Source organism: Passer montanus, unplaced genomic scaffold, assembly GCF_014805655.1.
Source record: "Passer montanus isolate IOZ18808 unplaced genomic scaffold, ASM1480565v1 scaffold42, whole genome shotgun sequence".
Classification (NCBI taxonomy): Eukaryota; Metazoa; Chordata; class Aves; order Passeriformes; family Passeridae; genus Passer; species Passer montanus.
In genome coordinates, this window is record NW_024369041.1 from 3,233,272 (window position 1) to 3,250,936 (window position 17,665).

Here is a 17,665-nt window from a genome sequence, read left to right on the forward strand (position 1 = left end):
CCTTACAAATGGAAATAGGAGCTGGCAGCCACGAGTCCAATGGATCCAAATTTGTCACTGCTAAGAATTGTGGTTTGTACTGTGTTCGTCTCACTTCAGTTCTCCAGCCAGATACTATTCCATGGCAATTGAGGCCTCTGCATCTTCAGCAAGGTGTCAGCAGTGTTGGTTTTGATTATTAAAGAGTCTCTTGCTTTCACCATTATTTTCACTTTCCTTGTCTTTTTCCTTGTCGCTTCATTTACCTTGTCTCCTTTGTGGTGTTATCTTTTTATGTGATAATTTGATTTGCCCCAGGATGGTTCCTTTTGAGAGTGAAACACGAGATCATCAACCCAATACTTTATTTTTCCTTCATTGCATGTTCTCTATATTTTATCTTGTTTTTATTTTAAATTATTTTTTCTGTATTTTAATGACATGTCTGAAATCTTTGTACATTTTTTGCTCAGTTGCATATAAATTATCATTTGTTTGTACTACTGTATTGTATTCTACTTTTCTAAGAATAAATAAAGGTTTGTTTGGGGAAAATAAATCATGCAAACATCGGCAAAATAATGCATTTTAATGCCATCTAGAAATTCAGTTTCAAACCAGCTTTGAATGTAATAAGCTGAGAAACTTCATTTAAGCAGCATTTTTAAATCAGCAAAGCGGTGTTAGGAACCAGTCAACCCAGAATGCAAAGTTTACTGTTGTTTGATGATAAAGTATAAGCTGGAAGAACCAGCAAAAAAAAAAAAAAAGTGGTCAATATAATATATAATATATAAATTACCTTGTACAGAAGCTGGTAATAGCTGGAAGGGCATCTTAACTAACTCCATGCTGGCTTTTTATGTGAGTGAAGAAACAAAATTTTCTCTTTGGAAGTGCCTGTAGTGAAGCAGATATTCTGTAATTCCTGGTCCCAGGCAGGGTGCACATCCAGAATCCAATGAAATCACCCAACTCCTGCTATTGATCACAATAGATTTTGGTCAAGGCTGTAATGGGTTTAACAGTGACATACCATCCCTGTGATTTATGGCACTGGGCCCAGGCTTCTGCTACCCAAAGCAGTGGTGAAGCAATTGACTTTTGTACCAGCATATTTCCCTAACTACCAGGAAGGGATTTTTGTGTTTGGTTTAATTTTTCTCTGTCATGTAAGAAAACCCTGCTAATGGGATCCTTAGGGATATAATCTGGATTTACCTGGCATGAACCTTAGGTGGGGAAAAAAATTATTCAACAGAAATAAGCTTAAAAAATGAGTGTTGCCATGCAGGGAAATAAGAAAGGAATAACCTGTTTAAAGTTTCAGTTTGGTGATGAGTGTAAGTACTTGCTTAATTTGCATTACATTGCCTATCCCAGAAAACTTCTGTGGCTACTCATGAGCTTGGCATGAGCTTATGTATTTTACTGAATTGGAGCCTTAATGTGTCAGATTCTTTTAGATTCTTCACACAATGTTTACACAGCTAATTTTTGTATGTCTTATCTCAGCCTATGGCAGTATTTTAAAGCTGACTTTTTGAAGGGGGTGTAAAATAACAAAATCAGTAAAAGTTTAAAATAAAAAAAAGCATAAAATGTGACTTTTTCTCAAATTTCTTTTGCATTTTTGTGGTTTGTAAAATGCCTTAGGTGTTGATCTGACTAAGCATTTAAGCATGTACATAAAATTAAATAAGAGGTGAATTCTAATCTCACCCAGAGCACCAAAACATTTCCATTCCTTTTAGTGGCAGAGGGTCAAACTTCAGTTGCTTTGAAGCACCATGTGTGAAACAGAGACCGGGAGTCACATGTGCATTGAGGTTATTTGGCGAAGGTTGACCTTACCATGCAATGATATTAACATGCAATTTATAAACCTATTTATCAATTTAATTTAAACAATTTTATAGTAGCTGAAATAGTCTGTGGTCAATATTACTGAAATGTTAAGGTATCACAGATACCAATACTGTGGAAAATATTTTTTTTTTAAGTTAATCAATGGCTTGGTTATGATTTTCCATAAGTGCAGACCCATATTTATAAGCACATGTGTAAAAAAGAGCTACACAAACTCACTCAACAAGTACAATTTCTTCAGAATTATTAAGTATGCAAGAGTTATCTTTTGGGAAACTGGTGGCCAGATTTTTATTATGCTGAGCTATTTTAATAATTTGGATAGTCATGTCTTGTCTTATGTCAAAATAAGAGCTTGGGCAGTTTCCAAAATACAGCCCTGAATGAGGGTACAGAAACCTTTTCAAAATTTTGTTTTTAATTACAAAAAATGTGGCTAATAGTCAGGAGTAAGGATTTTGTAAGGCTTTTATATAGCTGAAGTGGAGATGACAGGCTTTGTAAGTCAGTCGACACTGGGCATCAAACAGGTTGTGGAAGCAATTCTTTGTCTCCTGTGCCAACTCTCTTCTGGATAAAAGGGGAACTTTTGAGATTTGCATGTGACTAGACAAGAATGGTGAAGAAGGATGGTGTGGAGCAATCTGTTACGCCTGATGCTCCAGCAGAGTAATTCAGACTGTTAAAGGATAACATTGCTTTGATTTGGGCTCACTAGAGTGAGAAATTGCATCCCTTATGGACTAGATTATAATTTAGGATTGAAAAAATGTGTAAAGCAATGTAAAGAAACCATTAAGTTTTAGTGAATTTTGGAATAGAACCTTCATGAACTAATTTTTCCTTTATAAAAGAATAATCTGTCACCTCTCAGTGTAATTTTAGATGATGTCAAATTCTGAAAACACCACCCTCTTGAGGGCCATCCTCTTGTGTTACAATGCTGTTTCAGACCAGAAGGATAAGAAATTATGAGTATATGTTTGCTGAAAAGAGTGAAATATTAATTACATGATTAGCCTCACTATCTTGATCCTTTTTTTTCTCCCCACATCTTCCTTTCCCTTTCCATCTGGAGATGGCCAATGATGTGAGGCTGGGCCTCAGAAGCATGGTGAGAATTTCTAATAAACATACAGATTATTGGTTTCTTGTTGAAAATGCCTGCACAGATGAATCCCTGTCAGTTTTCTCCTCATCTTTATCTTCCCCTGGAACTGCCCTTGATCCTAACCTCTGTGTTGTTGGAAATGCCTGTAACTGCAGTCTGTAGAGTGTACACAGTAGAGGTTTCTCCAGTTGCAAGTTCTCCTTCCTCCCAAGTTCCTTGGCAGAGACCTTGGCATGCTCATCAACCAGCACTCATTCTGTACTGCATTTTGCTGCTTGTTTTGAGAAATGTTTATTTGCGTTCTCTTATTGTCCTGTTGATTTTTAACATCATGAAAACTGTGGAAACATCTGTACCATGTGAACCACTCACTCATTCTCTTTGTTGTTGGGTTGCCAGCTGGTGAACCAAGGTTGGTAAGGATTTTAAAGCTTGAATATCTCAGCATGAGACTGGATGTCCCCTTTCATATTGAGTAACAAATGAAAATGCTGTCACAGGCTCTTCCCTGGCAGGTTTGGGTCTATTGTGAGTTGTGGGGTCTAGGTTGTTCTCTCAGTGATTTACTTAGTTAATGGATGGTGGTGAACGTGGGAGCAGATCATGGCAAGACACTGTGGGGCAGCCTGCTGTTCCCCCATCAGGACTGTGTCTTGGGTGATTATTCACAGAGACAGGGATGCACTTCAAGAGGATAAATAAGACAAAGAGAGAAGTTTAGCTGGTTCAAAGTGGTGTGCATTGTCAGCTTCAGTGGCCTGCTGGGGAGATCACTGTCTGGGGTATTCCTGGCAAAACTCACAGGCAGGACCTGTGGGACACATCTGAATTAGACCCCTGCTCAGACGTGATTTTAGCTTAGATAAACCCAACCTGGGTAAGGTGTGCAACAGGACTGTGGGAAGATGGGAACTGCTTCGTGAAGGTTCTTGCTACTTGCACCAGTTCTGTAGCCAGTCACTCTTACTTGTTTGGTGTCTAGGCTTTTGATAATATTTTATTTACACCTATTTTCTGGCTGAGGGTGGCTGGAAATAAACTTTGGCAATCTATTTGAAACAATTTTCTATCACATTAACATCAACTTTGCAGTATTCTGTAATATCTCACTTTTTTTTCAGGTTTACTTAGAAAATGAGTGTTAATATCTCTTCATAAAGGAATTTCTGCTCTCTGGTGTAGGAGAGTATCACCTAGTGAATAAGGTGGCCTCTTGTACATAATTTGTATGAAGTTTTCTTTCTTTGCAGATGATTCTACATTGAATGAAATTAACACACTGCAAAACTTTCATTTCTTTTATTCTTTCAATTAGGTAACAGCCAACTGGACCTCACCTGATGCCAGTCTCAGTGCCTTCTTCTAACAGATGGTTTATGGATGATAATTTAGCTAATTGCTAATTTAAAATACATGGTAGAGCTTCCACTTGTAAGAGCTAAAGCTTGATTGCAGGACTGGGCCTATTTCTAAAAGCAGGTTTTCAAGTAGACTCTTGAGGTGCATCCCTGCCTATTTCCAATAAGATTCTGTTATGGTCAAACCAGCTTTGAGCAGAGCACACTCAGAAACCACTCAGCAAATTTTATGTAACATGAAGTGCTATTTGACTGGGTCAGCTGCCTGTGTTAAATTCATGACAGCAGACATACATCACCACTGCATCTGTGTACATCTCTCTCTGCATTTCACTGCATTGTCAGCTGTGGAATCTCCGGAATAATGAGTGTCACACAGTGAGTCTTATTAAAAAGGGGTGATTGGTATAAATGTAACACCATACTGAATTGTCATTGTTTTGCTTCACATCTATTACATATATCATCACTGCTTTTTCTTCTTGAGCAAGCCAATTATGCCTGGTTTTGCCAGTCTGTCAGAGCCTCCTGGAATAAATTAAAATTACAACTTTGCGTATGCAGGAGCTGTAACTGAAAGTAATGATAATGACCCTGGGTTAATACAGGATTTCAAAATAATCCTAACCAATTGTACACATGCAGAGGATCTGCTGCTTTATTTCTCTTTAACAAACTAAATATTTGAGTCCATGATGTCTGAAACTCCACAGACTGAAGTTGGTTGCTGGGTGAAGCTGTGGGATTTGATGCTGAGTAAGAAGAGAATAGTTTGTGGATACCTGAGCATGGAAAAATTGCTGTTTCAGATTTTTTTTCTCTGCCTCCTTTTTCAGTTTTGCAGTATGGCTGGCTGTGCCTGGAAGTGCCTCAGAGCGTTCCTTTCTAGCTGGGTACAGGTGTTCCTTCCAGCACCTGTGTCTCAGAACCTCTGACAACTGTCGCTATGAACACACATGTATGAGTCAGGAGGACTTTTATATGGGTGGGAGAGAGGCCAGCATGTTTTCTGGTCAAGAGCAGAAGAGGAAGTGTCTGTCTGACACTGGAGCTTGTCTCAAATTTTGAAACCTAGTCCTAATCACAAAATAGGCTACTTTTAAAAAAAAATAGTTCTTGCATAGAATGAAAACCTAATATTTGCATTTGTGTCTTGGTTTCTTTCTCTTGTCAAAAGGTAATCCTTCATGTTGTCACCCAGGACAGGAAAGAAAAAAACCAAACCAGAACTGTGCCCTGATTGATGATCAAGGCTATATTACCTTAAAAGCTTTGTTTTCTGCATATCTCCTGAGTCTTATTAACTACTTTAACAGGCTTTTAATTCTTGGCACAGTTACCAGCACCTGACTGGGAGGTATTGACACATGCAAGATATTCCCTCCCCGTATGAGCCTGTCTGCCCATATTGGCTATGTTTCTGAAATTTTAGTCCTTCTGGGGTCAGGGCCATCAATCTTTTTCTTCTCCAGTCTAGTGTGCTTTTATTTGCATGTGTTGGATGTTGATGCAACTTAACACAGTTTTGGCATAGTTTTAGCATCACATTTCTGCAGATATTAGACTTTCCTGTTTGGGCATTTGTCTTCCTTTTTTGCCTTGCTGGAACTGCTTCATTATCTTGTAGCATTTTTATGTCTTGAAGTGGCTTTTCTTGAACTCTGATAAGCTCACAAAAATCACAAGTAAAAAACAAGACACCACAATGGTGTCAATAATTAAAATATTTTTCTCAAAAAAATTTTCCCTTGGAACAGCCCAAGTGTTGCAAGCCACTAAACTAAGCAGTATTACTATTTAATTAATTGTATTTAGAGTGATGTAGGCAATTTCTTAGCTCCTTTCCAATGCCCTTGAATTTGATCACGTTAACTGACTCCAAAGCTCCCAGTTAGCAGCATATTCTTTCAATATGCCTGCCCACAGGCTTTATTAGAACCCATTGTCAAGAGTCACAGAAAATAATCTAGGAAAAGAAAAATATTGATTAGTCTGCATTTATATCTTGTCATAATTTCACTCTGTGTGAAAAGGGCAGACTTGGTGAGTCCTGAAAGGGAGTCAGGACTTTGTCAGGATTTCTTGCAGGTGTGACCATGCAGGTTGAGTCATTCCCAGGTAATTCTGGTGAGCATCCTCCAGATCCACTCCAAGCCAGGGTGTGCTCCTGCTGTCAGTCATAGGCCATTGAACCTGTTGCTCATGATCAAGTGCTTGGGACATATCAGAAACCTGCCCTTCAAAGGCCCTTCCAGAACTCAAACTCACTGGGGGACATTGACATTTCACTTGGTATTTAGGCATAAGAGAATTTCCTGACCAGGAGCAATGTTTGGTTAGCTGTTTTCCTTAAGCCTGCAGAGGATAAGCCTGGGTGTATAATTAATTTTCCTTATAAGTTGCTTTCCTTCACTGATTAATTTCTTCAACTGATCTATTTGGAGTACAACATTAATATTGAAAATAGAATTATGAAGCCTGCAGAGGAAAAATATTTTATCTTCTCCTGGCAACACAAGCATATACTTGTGTCCAACACAGCCATAGATGAGAAGTGAAGTTGAGTTGGCATGAAATGTCTGAGATGTGACATATGTATAATATTAAGTAAATTTTATATATTAAGTGCAAAAAAATAATTTTTTTACAAATTACTGATATTTAATGAGAACTAAAAATAAAGGAGAACATGGAGCTGACAATGGATAGAGCATGATAACTTTTAAGATTTCTTTTTCTGGTTTTATTGCCATTTAAAACTTTCTCCATTTAACTTGTTAGTTTTCAGTAACATATGTTATGTTACTGAATTTCTCAGAAGAAAAATAAAGGGGAAAAAAATAGATTAGATTTACAGAATTCACAGAGCCTGAAAGTTTGACTTGTCACATAATGCTATCCCAAAACCTTTGCTTTTGGAAATCTTGGGATTCAAAGAAGTTTTATGGTGTGCAATGACAAACTAATCTTTTCAAGGGTTTTTGAATCTGAATTTTGAGTTTTTTAAAAGGATTTGAAGAATCATTCATTCACCATTAAGGTAGTCTCACACAAACCTTGACATTTGGTTATTTAGCTGCTCTTTTCTAATAAGACAAAGAAAAAGGAAAGAACCTTTAAAAATGTGATTTTATAATTCCTCAGAGACAAGTTGTTTTCCATAACCTTTGCAAACATTTTATTTTGACAATGAAAAGAGGGAATAATGTGAATTCCTGTTCTGTTCAAAGCCTTTAAAAACTTTTCTCTGATCTTAATAAGGCCAGCAAGTTGTCCTTAATGCTGAAGAAAGAGAAGTAGGCAAGTGAAATCATCACCCCTACCTCTTAAAGAGAACCCAAGAGTTTACTTCTCTATGTACTTCACAAGGTGTTCTGATATAGATAGAATAGGATGTCGTGTGCAGGAACTGGTTTTAATCTTTATTGAGAATGAAAATTTTAGTCTCTTAAAGAGATCCCAAGAGTTTACTATGTACTTCACAAGGTGTTCTGATGTAGATAGAATGGGATGTCTGTGTGCAGGAACTGGTTTTAATCTTTATTGAGAATGAAAATTTTAGCACAGTGAAACATGAGATTGCATTGTGAAACATAAGCAACTGCAAATCCATCATTTCCTGAGGAATGCTGTCCTGGGATGGACTGTGCACAGCAGAAGAAAAGGCCTGGTAGGGCAGGAGAGGGAAACAACCCAAAGGATATGGAATGTTCCTTAACGCTCCTTAATGATACCTATGGTCTGAACCCAGAGATGTGTATTAAGAGCATCCCAGCTGTGGCTCTTCCTGTTTACATCTTAAAAGGGCTCAGTTAAATGTGTAACTAGGATTAATTCATGCTTTGAATTTTATGACCTTCTGTGCCCAGATGCTCCAAATGAAGATCCTGCTTCATTCAGGAATTTATTTTCTCTCTGCAAACAATTAATGACATCTTCCTTGCAGTTATTGAAACCTTACCTTTCGCTCTTGGTTGGCTTTATCCAAGTCACATTTTACTTGTTCCACTAGCAAAGCAGGATGAATAGAGTTACAATGTACTTGCAATCAAAAAAAAAAAATATAAATAAAAACTTAGGGTATATTTCATTGGAAATTACCTTATGAAGGCATTAGTATGTGGCAAAATCTCAGAAAAATGTGAGTCATGAGCATTTCACCAAAGCCTCATTTAGGAATATTTGCTCTAATGTTTGCTCAGTTCTAACTTGAGTTCTCTTTGGTTTTCTTATTTTATAGTGGAGGCTTGATAAGAATATGAGTCCCAGATACCCAGAATGCCAGCTAGGAGTCTACATCCCAGCTAGCAGCATTGCTTAGAAAAGAAATAGTACAGGGTACCTAAGGAGGCATTGCATGATGGGCTTCTGGGAGTCAGCTCCTTAGACACAGTGTCATCATACATGGTGCTAGCTGCAGTTTGTGCACAAGCAGAATTTTGCAGCAAGCTTTTGTTGGCAAGCAGGCGAGGAAAATGCAGGAAAATGAGTGGTTGGACAGCTGTTCCAAAGGAACCCACCCAGAGAGGTTGAGCTTGCTCCCATTGGGAATAATAGAAGAACTTTTCTCACATTTGCCCCAGGTCTACATTTTACTTCAAGAAAAAGAAACTGAGGAAATGATGAATTAAATCCATGTAATCCTCTGGCCACCGTACCATAAATCCTTAAGTTTCCTAATTACAGAATTTAAGGAAGAGTGTCTGAGTTATCATCAGCTTAGTGCATTGTCTAATGTATTGAACGAAGGGTCTGACAGGTCAGGTGTGTTTGTTGTCAGGAAGGACTTAATACAGCTGCAGGGGTTATCTGATCAAGTGTTATGTGATCCCTTAATGTCAAAAAAGTTTATTTTTTATTTTATTATCCATTGATTTTTCTCTAACTCAAATTTATCCGATTAGAGGATTTGGCTGAAAAAGCAGGATTTTTTAAAAGTTATTTGTTTGTTTGGTGAGGAAGATTATATCCCCAGGTTTCTGGGAGCTTCATTGGGATTTTGGTGAATTTATGACATAAATTAAATAGAAATTCATTTTCCACTGATTAGCGAAGAATTGGCAACATGCAGCTGAGCCCTGCAATTGTAGAGCAATTGTATTCAAGTTGAAATCAATATGGATTTAGCCTAAGCTAAGGACACAGGTTTGAACTGTACATCATGTAACACTAATTCATTTCCAAACCCATGCAGGGATCAGCAAATTCAACGGTTCTTGAGTAATGTAGAAGGGGTGTTAAATCACAAGGTTACAATTGAATCAAGTAGTTGACATTGACTGGAATCAAGGACTTTGGAGTTGGCTTGTCGATTTACAGGGAAAAGCAAAGTTGCATAGCAGAGGATAGCACTGGAATAAGAGTGTAATTCTCTGTGCTCCACCTGAACACCAGTGATGAAATATTAAAAGGAGTGAGAGGCAGTGACACTTTGTACTTCATTCCCTGAGCTTGGACCTTGATATGAATCAGTAAGGCTGCTGGTGTTTTGTTAGACCAACATTTAAGCCCAGGTTGACCTTGGGCAGTCAGGGATTACTGGAACACAAAAGTTTTGGGTGGTCCTGCTCCCTAGGTTGGAGTCTTGCTGTCTGAGTAATGCAATTACAGGTTTGTGTTGCACCGGGGAATTTCTCCAGTTCCAGGGTTGTTGGGCTGTTATGCTTTCCTGCTATTCTGCTGTTACACTTGCATCAAATAACTACAGCTGCAATCATAGCTGTGCTTTATGAAATGTAGAGAAATTACATAATGTAATACCTTTTTATTGGCGGTACAATGCTAGCTGTTAAAATTCAGTCAGACAGCATCCCAGGTGGTTGACTTCACCCTGCCAATTTTGTTGCTTCCCAGTTTGAGCATCTAGAATGCTGTACTGAGGTGATAAACAGCCCACTGTAGGTCTTTGCTACTTCAGGATTTAAAGACAACTCCTTTTGCTGTATTGCCTCATGGATGCTAAAGTGTGTTGAGTGAGTGGCTCTGACAGATAGATGAAGAGGCCACTCTGTGAACCTTAGGAAACACATTCTCAGAAGATGGTGATGCAATTTCTAAAGACCAACACTGTTTTCCTGAGCTCTGACCACAGACAGACTTTTCCAGATGACATGTCAAGATGACAGCTTATGGTCTGTCATGCAACTGTTCCAAACACAAATGCATGGTCCCCTTCCCAGGGCTCCCAGAACAGGTTTCTCAGTGCTGTTCCACTGGGTTTATATTCTGTGCCACACAGGTGACCCAGGGCTTCCTGATGAGAGGGCAGGAATTCACCATCACCACAACCCCTGGCCAGAAGATTTCAATGAAGCAACTACCCTGAAGTCAGGGTTTTTTACTGACATGTTCTTTAGAAAATGCTCTGCAGATACATGAGATAGTGGTGAGTTGTCATGTGGTGACAAGGGGCTGAGCTGCTCAGTGGAATGTAGAGTCCCAGGTCATTTGTTTGCCTGCTATAGGCTTTTTTCTGAGCTTGTGCAAGGTCAGCCAAGGGTGTGAGGGATGTGCTGGTTCCTGATGCCAGCCCCTCTTAGCTGGAGCACAGCCATCAGTTTACCTCCCAGGAGGATGGGATTGACAACATCAGGAGCTCCAGCAGTCTGTGATTGAACTGGTGTTTTCTTCAGCAGGTTTTTCATCTGGAGATGTCACCAGACCCTCAGGTTTTGCACAGGCACAGTTGAAATCCAAGAGATGTAATGAATGATCAGCAACTCTGGTCATGCAGAGGAAAGGAAGGGGGCCGGATGGGGTTGGAGATTGTGTTTGGACTGATTGTTGTGGTTTCTTCCTCACTAGGACAAAGAAGTGAATCTGGAGCAGGTGCACAGACGCATGAACAGTTTAATTGATGAAGACATAGCCCACAAGCAGATCTCTCCAGCGTCCATCGAGATCTCAGCGCTGGAGATCGGTGGCATGCAGCCAGCTCAGACCCTGGAGCCGGTGCGCGAGTACCAGAACACGCAACTTTCTGTCACCACCTTTTTACCAGAACAGACAACTCATGGTGCCAGCAGGACACTGACAGCTGCCTCGGGCAGCAACCTGCCGCTGCCCCTGAGCAGCTCAGCCACCATGCCCTCCATACAGTGCAAACACAGGTCGCCCAACGGAGGACTATTCCGGCAGAGCCCCGTGAAAACCCCGATCCCAATGTCATTCCAGTCTGTGCCGGGGGGAGTCATTCCAGAAGCAATGGAGCCCTCGCATGGAACATCCATATGACGAAAACAAACAGTACAAACAACCAGCAGAGATTTTTAATACAAAATTTAAAAGAAACAAAAAAAAAAAAAAAAAAAAAAAAAAAAGAAAGTCTGTGAAACCTCTTACATTTTTCTTGTATATACTTGTAAATAATGAAAGAATGAAGTGGGGTAAAAGTGTATTTTGAATATTCCCAATTTTCGAAGTAAGTAAAAAACAAAACAAAAAACAAACAAAAATGTATGAATGACTTTGTAAATTTTGTTCTATATGAATAAAAAGGCAAACTACTTGTGGTCGTTCTCAAGTGCCAAAGAAGACCTGTTACTGGGACTGAGGGCCATACTTTTCTTTTTTTCCCATGGATTTCAACACTTATTCCCTTACAGGTATGGTTTTTTTAAGAGCAAAAAATTTATTTCTTTCTTGCTAGAAAAATCCACCATGCTCAGATCTCTCCTTTCCCCAGAACCCTGTTTTATTGCCAAGATGACAATTCACTCAGAGAACTTAGCAGCTGGTATTAGTGTAGCAGTAAAAATTGCTTTAAAGGTGAATTATAACTCAAATCCAATAAACAATAAACAGAGAACATTTTCCTTCTAACAAGGATTTAAACTTCCACACAGTTTCTAAATTTAAGCACAGGATTATTGGATTGTGATTTTACATGTCTGCTGTGCTGTGTGGCTCTTTTTATTTAATTTTCTGTCTTTTATTATACGTATATATAATATATATTATATATATTTTGACGTATATATTATATATATAAATGCTTTGATGAACAAGAGGTTTTAGGTTAAGGGGAAAGCTTTTAAGAAAAACTGCTCAGCTCTTTTTTGTTTCTTGTGTACATGACTGAAAATGGGGAGGAACCAATGGAATGAGGCAAGGAGGAACTGTAAAGGCAGGCGATAATGGCACTGCAGTGACTTTGCCCTCTGGTGCCATCTCTTTCGTTAAGATTTCACTGAATTGGCTGTATAATGGATGCAATGCTCCCTGTTGAAATCATATGCCTGAATGACAAGACTATAAGCACAGCTCTGCTTTTTTTCCATTGATTTTGCAAAGAGAAATATTTTAATGGCCATGTCTACAATCCTGGTAAAAATGGCTGTACAAAACCAATTTTTTTTTTTGTCTGTGAAACAAAGAGGACCAAGATAGAGCAACACATATAGCTTATTTAACGTCTTGTCTTGCAAATATTACTGGTGCAATGTTGCATGACAAGAAAAACCAAACCAAAATCCAACACATTGTTTCCTTCCCAAACTGAAGTTTAAATGCCAGACATAATGGATCCCTGTCCCCCCTCCTACTCTTCATGGACCATCACTCTCTTTCAAAATTGGGATAATTTAGTGTCTTCTTAAATTTATCCCTAATTATAGTTTGTAATTTCCCTTTGCAGCTGGATTTCATCACTTTATTAGAGCACTGCTCTTTGGAAAAGGCTGTAGATCCTGGTGCGGCAAAATCACTGTCTACATTAGGGTGAAAAATTCTGTTTGAACAGAGGTAAAAGTGCATTCACATCCCAGGAAAGTCAGCAGGCAATCTGGGTCAGGTTTGTGTGTAAATAAACATTCCATTCACTGCTCCTAATTGGATTTGCATAATTACACAACACGTATATTTATGGGGTGATTAAAGTCCCCACATTTTTACATTTCTACTTTAAGCAGTAGGGAGGAAAAGTCAAACTGTGACATAAAACCAGCCTTATGGAAGAGTATACTCAGCCTAACACTTTTTAAATGAGGAATATTGATGATGGGCTTACAGGAGGAGTGCTCTTAGAGGGATTATTAATTTGTCTCTGTTGTCAAGCTGGCTCCTCATGAACATGGTGCAATGTTGTAGTTTGGCACAAATTGCAGTATTTGCTGACTGGATTTATGCTTTTTGGAGGTTTGGCCCACAAAAACTTTGGATTTTTTTTCTTCTTTTGTAATTTTTTTCTTTTTGTTGTCCTAACAAGCCTATGGACACAGGAAAAAAAATCTTCCATAAATACACTAATTAGTTATGGCAGAAAGAGCTACACTAAAAGACTGTGTACCCACCGAAATCTGTAAAGATGCTTTGTAGAAAGAGTGCAAGGATTTGCGTTGGAAAAAGCTCTCATTTTGTGACCAATTTAAGATTTTAGCAGAGGAACGTGCTGCAGAGAAGGTGCAAGGAGGTGCTTGAGTGGCTACAAGGGTGTGATCTGTTGTGGCACACAAACCTGCTGGAGGTTTCCTGAGCTGCTGCTGTGCTGTTACTCACAAAACCTGCTGCTGACTTGATGCAGCAAAGCCCAGAGCAGGGGCTTGAAACCCTCTTTTACCTTTGCTTTCACATTAGATCTTTTTCATAATACAGACTAAAACACTGTAATTTTGACTGGCCTGCATTTGTGATAAATTGTGAATACAATGTATTTTGGGGATTAACTTTAGCATTCTTCATAGTCAGTGTTCTCCTCCTGGCTTACTCTTGCTATGTGCTGTAAAGTCTGGAAGTGTGATCTAATTTATAAGTCATGTTAGAGCTCCTTTATCCTCATGCACAGATTATGACTCTCCTGTTTGAATGCTTTGCAGAACTACACCTAAGATGAGCAGGATCTTGAAGAATCAAACCACGCAGCCCTCTTTCAGGAAAGGATTTAAGCATGTGTGAGCCCTGTAGGGAGCACCTGGTTTATGCACCGGTGAAGTGCATTGCTGATTGATGGTGGAGTTAAAACGCAGGTCTCAAATTAAATATGTGCCTAATTTTAAGCAGGTGAGTGAGCTGGCCAAACTCCCTGGGACAGCTCAGCTGCTTTAAGTTAACCTTAAGTTTTGAGTGCTTTGCTGCACCAGGGTCTACACTGCAAAACTAGGAATCTGCAATGGATCTCTCACTGTCTAGTAATTATTTGTTTATATAAAAGTTAGCAGGTCATACCTTTGGCCTGTCAGCCCTGACAGGAAGCTGTTAAATCCTTCATGTGCTAGTGGTTTGGTTTTAGATTATTTCAGCAAATCACCAGGTTCTCCTTCAACATAAACAATGTTTCTTTCCCCGTAAATTTAATTTTTCAAAGTAAATGCCGAATGTATGATTTTCATATCCTGTCTCCTGTTTTATATTTGTATCTTACTTTTGACAGATCAAAGCATTCACTTTCTATATAATATGTATTCACCACACACATGCACATATATATATATATACATGTGCAATTACTCACAGAAGAAGTGAGAAATATAATTTCCATGTGATGTAAATGAGCATAAGGTGAAAGCTGTCAAAGAGCTGTGCTTATTTACACCACCTGCAGCTTTGACCCTTCACCTTTAATATCTGGCAAGTCGAAATAGAAAAACTGCAGAAGTTTCTGAAAACTTGGAAGACCAAACTGTGCTCTGGTTTTTCAACTGGAACTTCCCTGAGTGTACTTAATATAGGGAATAATGTGTGATCTCAAATATTCCAACTCCTCTGGAATGTTAACATTGCAAAGGTGATTGATGAAATGTACCTTCCTTTTATTGTGCTCTTTTGATGATGAGCTTTCACAAAAGTGACATCTGTGGCACAACACTTCTAGCGTGTCTCGTTCTACCAACCCATTAGTTTAGAAATTACTTTCTTGCAAAAAATGTGACTCAGTTTCTTCTATTTGCTTGCAATCCACGGGCAATCTGCTTTCGATCTGAAGAATGCATTGCTCTTATTTCTTAGTATGTCATGTTTTCCTACTGCAATGGAAAAAAAAGAAGAGTAATTGTGCTTTTTAATTTCAGCAAAACTTGATAGAATGTTTTTATGCTGAGTTACAACTACACGTGTGCAATACTTGTCTTGCAAAGTGAAGTTCCCAATATCTGCCTTGCTTTGATAACCATTGCTGCATTGTAGGTGAAGTCTCAGCAAAACAACTCACTTCTTCTCAGTCTGCTGATAGAATAAACCACTTAAACTGGGTTCTCACCTGTGTAAATCAGCTTCCCTCCAGGGAATGGGTCAAGCATACTGAATTTCAGCAGGTGAAAGTTTAGCTCTTAATATTGGGCTCAAGAGCACTCCTTTCTATAAACTGGGGGACTCTGAAAAGGATAATGTCTCAAAAATTAACCAGAAAGAGGAACTTTATTACAATTTTGAGCATGTAACATGGATTACAGGTCAAACTTTATGCTGGGATTGCTTAAAGAAAGAAAATTCTTCCTAAAATCTGTTTAATTTTCGGAATAGCTCTCTTCTGAGCTCAAAGCTGTTGGGTTGGTGTCAAGTGGAGCATTCAGAGGAAATCATGTTAGTGGGGTAGTACAGAAACCACAGTGTTCAGACCTTGTTGTTTTATTTTATTTTGCTTTACTGACTTGAACTTACATTGTGAGCAGCTAAAGAGTGACATAAATCTAAACACAACACATTTGGGGGACCCTGTTGGAAATTTCTCAGAGAAACCACATCCTTTGGCATCATCCTGGGAAAGGCAAGGAGAAAGTCAGAAGAAAACTCTGAAGAAAGGCAAAATTAAAGGTAAAAACTGACATTTGGTGAAGGGGGAGGGAGAAAAGGATGGTTACAACTCATGTTTAGTAAAGCTGTATTACTTGTATGAGAAGCCTCAATTCCATCATACAAGCAGTTGCCTCAGCTAATTATTATTTTTCTTAATTTTTAGGAAACAAATAAAAACAGCATTTGTTCTACCAGAAACAGTTGTTATATTATTTAAGAATTGAAATGATTTGTTTGGCGGTGCCTGTTTTTTGGCTCGATTGTTGCTCAGCTGGGGAGAATCTGCTTTAATCAGTGATTTCACCCAAAGCAGCTGTGGGCTGTTTGCTGGGACTCCCAAAGGCTGTTTAGGGCTGCAGCTGGGACAAATCACCTCAATCAGCTCCAATCAGCTCCCCATAAAGCTCTCACTTCTCGGGCTGGGGGGAAGAGTTTGGGCATTGTGTTCTGGGCTGTGGGTGTCTCTGGATTTCTGGAGCTGGATGGTGCTTTCTTCTGCTGTTGGAGGGAAGCAGAAAAAAATGCGGGTTCTCCAAGCTTGCAAGGTAACCCATAAGAGAAGCAAGTAGTGTATAAGCTTTAGGTTTTTTACTGAGTTTTGTTTTGTCCTAAATTTACTGCTAGTCTTAATAGAGATTTTTTTTTTTCTGTATGCTTTCAGTTGTACTACCTAAATTATTTTCTGTTGTCCCTACTGAAATTGATAGCATTTTTTGAAATCAATTAATGCTTGTAGAAACTTCACATTGCTTTGTAGTAGAGCGTAACTATGAGAGAGTTGCTTTGTGTTTTTTAAATTTATTTTTTATAGGTTTCTTTGAAAGATGTGTTATCTTTCAGTTACGAGTTCTGTTATTGCATTTATAAAGCTCTGTATTTTGAGGAGGTCTGTTTGGCCTCTTTATTACATAAGGAGGAGAAGTCCTTAGAATCATAAACATACTCAGCAAGGTAAGAAAAAAGCTTGAGCAAAAAATTTAAAAAAGAAATTTCTGCCTATTTTGCCAAAGTTTCAAATGCTTGGATGAGTGGCTGGGACAGAATCTGGTTTCTGAATAATGTAAATTTCTGAATGATGTGACTGTAGTGTAAATACTCTCTGAAACATTTCTAGGTGAAAACCCCACAACACAGCTCATTGTGTCCCCAAGTTGTTTTCAAGATTAAGAATTTTGTTTAAGTTTTAAACTGTTTTGTTACAGTGCTATAATGGAAACTCTATGGGTGGGGAGATAGAACCTGAGGGTTTATTGCCTACAGCTGTAGGTAATTAGCAGTCTGCTTTTAGACTCTGATTCTAAAAAGTCAGTCATGAAGGGAAGCATCTTGGAAGTTTTTCTATGTTTCATTATTTTTCTAAAATTCTTTTCATCATGTGAAACATGCATATCTGTTTTCTGATGGAATTATTTCCAAAATGGTTAAGTAGAGCACAACAGAGCCCCACACTTCAGGTAAGAATTGCAGCTGAAAGAACAAAAGGGATTGATGGTGGAGTTAAAATGCATGTTTTAAATTAAATATGTGCCTAATTTTAAGCAGGTGAGTGAGCTCCCTGGGACTACCCAGCTGCTTTAACTTAATCTTGAGTCCACTGCTGCACAGGTCTACACTGAACTAC

General features: G+C 38.6%; 1 protein-coding gene across 8 annotated transcripts in view; it reads left to right on the plus strand.

Moving 5' to 3' along the window:
- The window catches only part of GRID1 (glutamate ionotropic receptor delta type subunit 1), a 538,060-nt gene extending 526,453 nt beyond the window's left edge, over nt 1-11,607 (plus strand). For 3 of the 8 annotated variants that reach the window (XM_039719738.1, XM_039719737.1, XM_039719743.1), the window contains one exon: nt 11,122-11,607. In XM_039719738.1, the coding sequence (XP_039575672.1) occupies nt 11,122-11,550 (429 nt within the window). In that variant the 3' untranslated portion in view covers nt 11,551-11,607. The remainder of the gene's footprint in view (nt 1-11,121) is intronic. The other 5 variants (XM_039719736.1, XM_039719739.1, XM_039719742.1 and 2 more) reach the window with 2 other exon arrangements.
- The last annotated feature ends 6,058 nt before the right edge of the window (nt 11,608-17,665 follow it).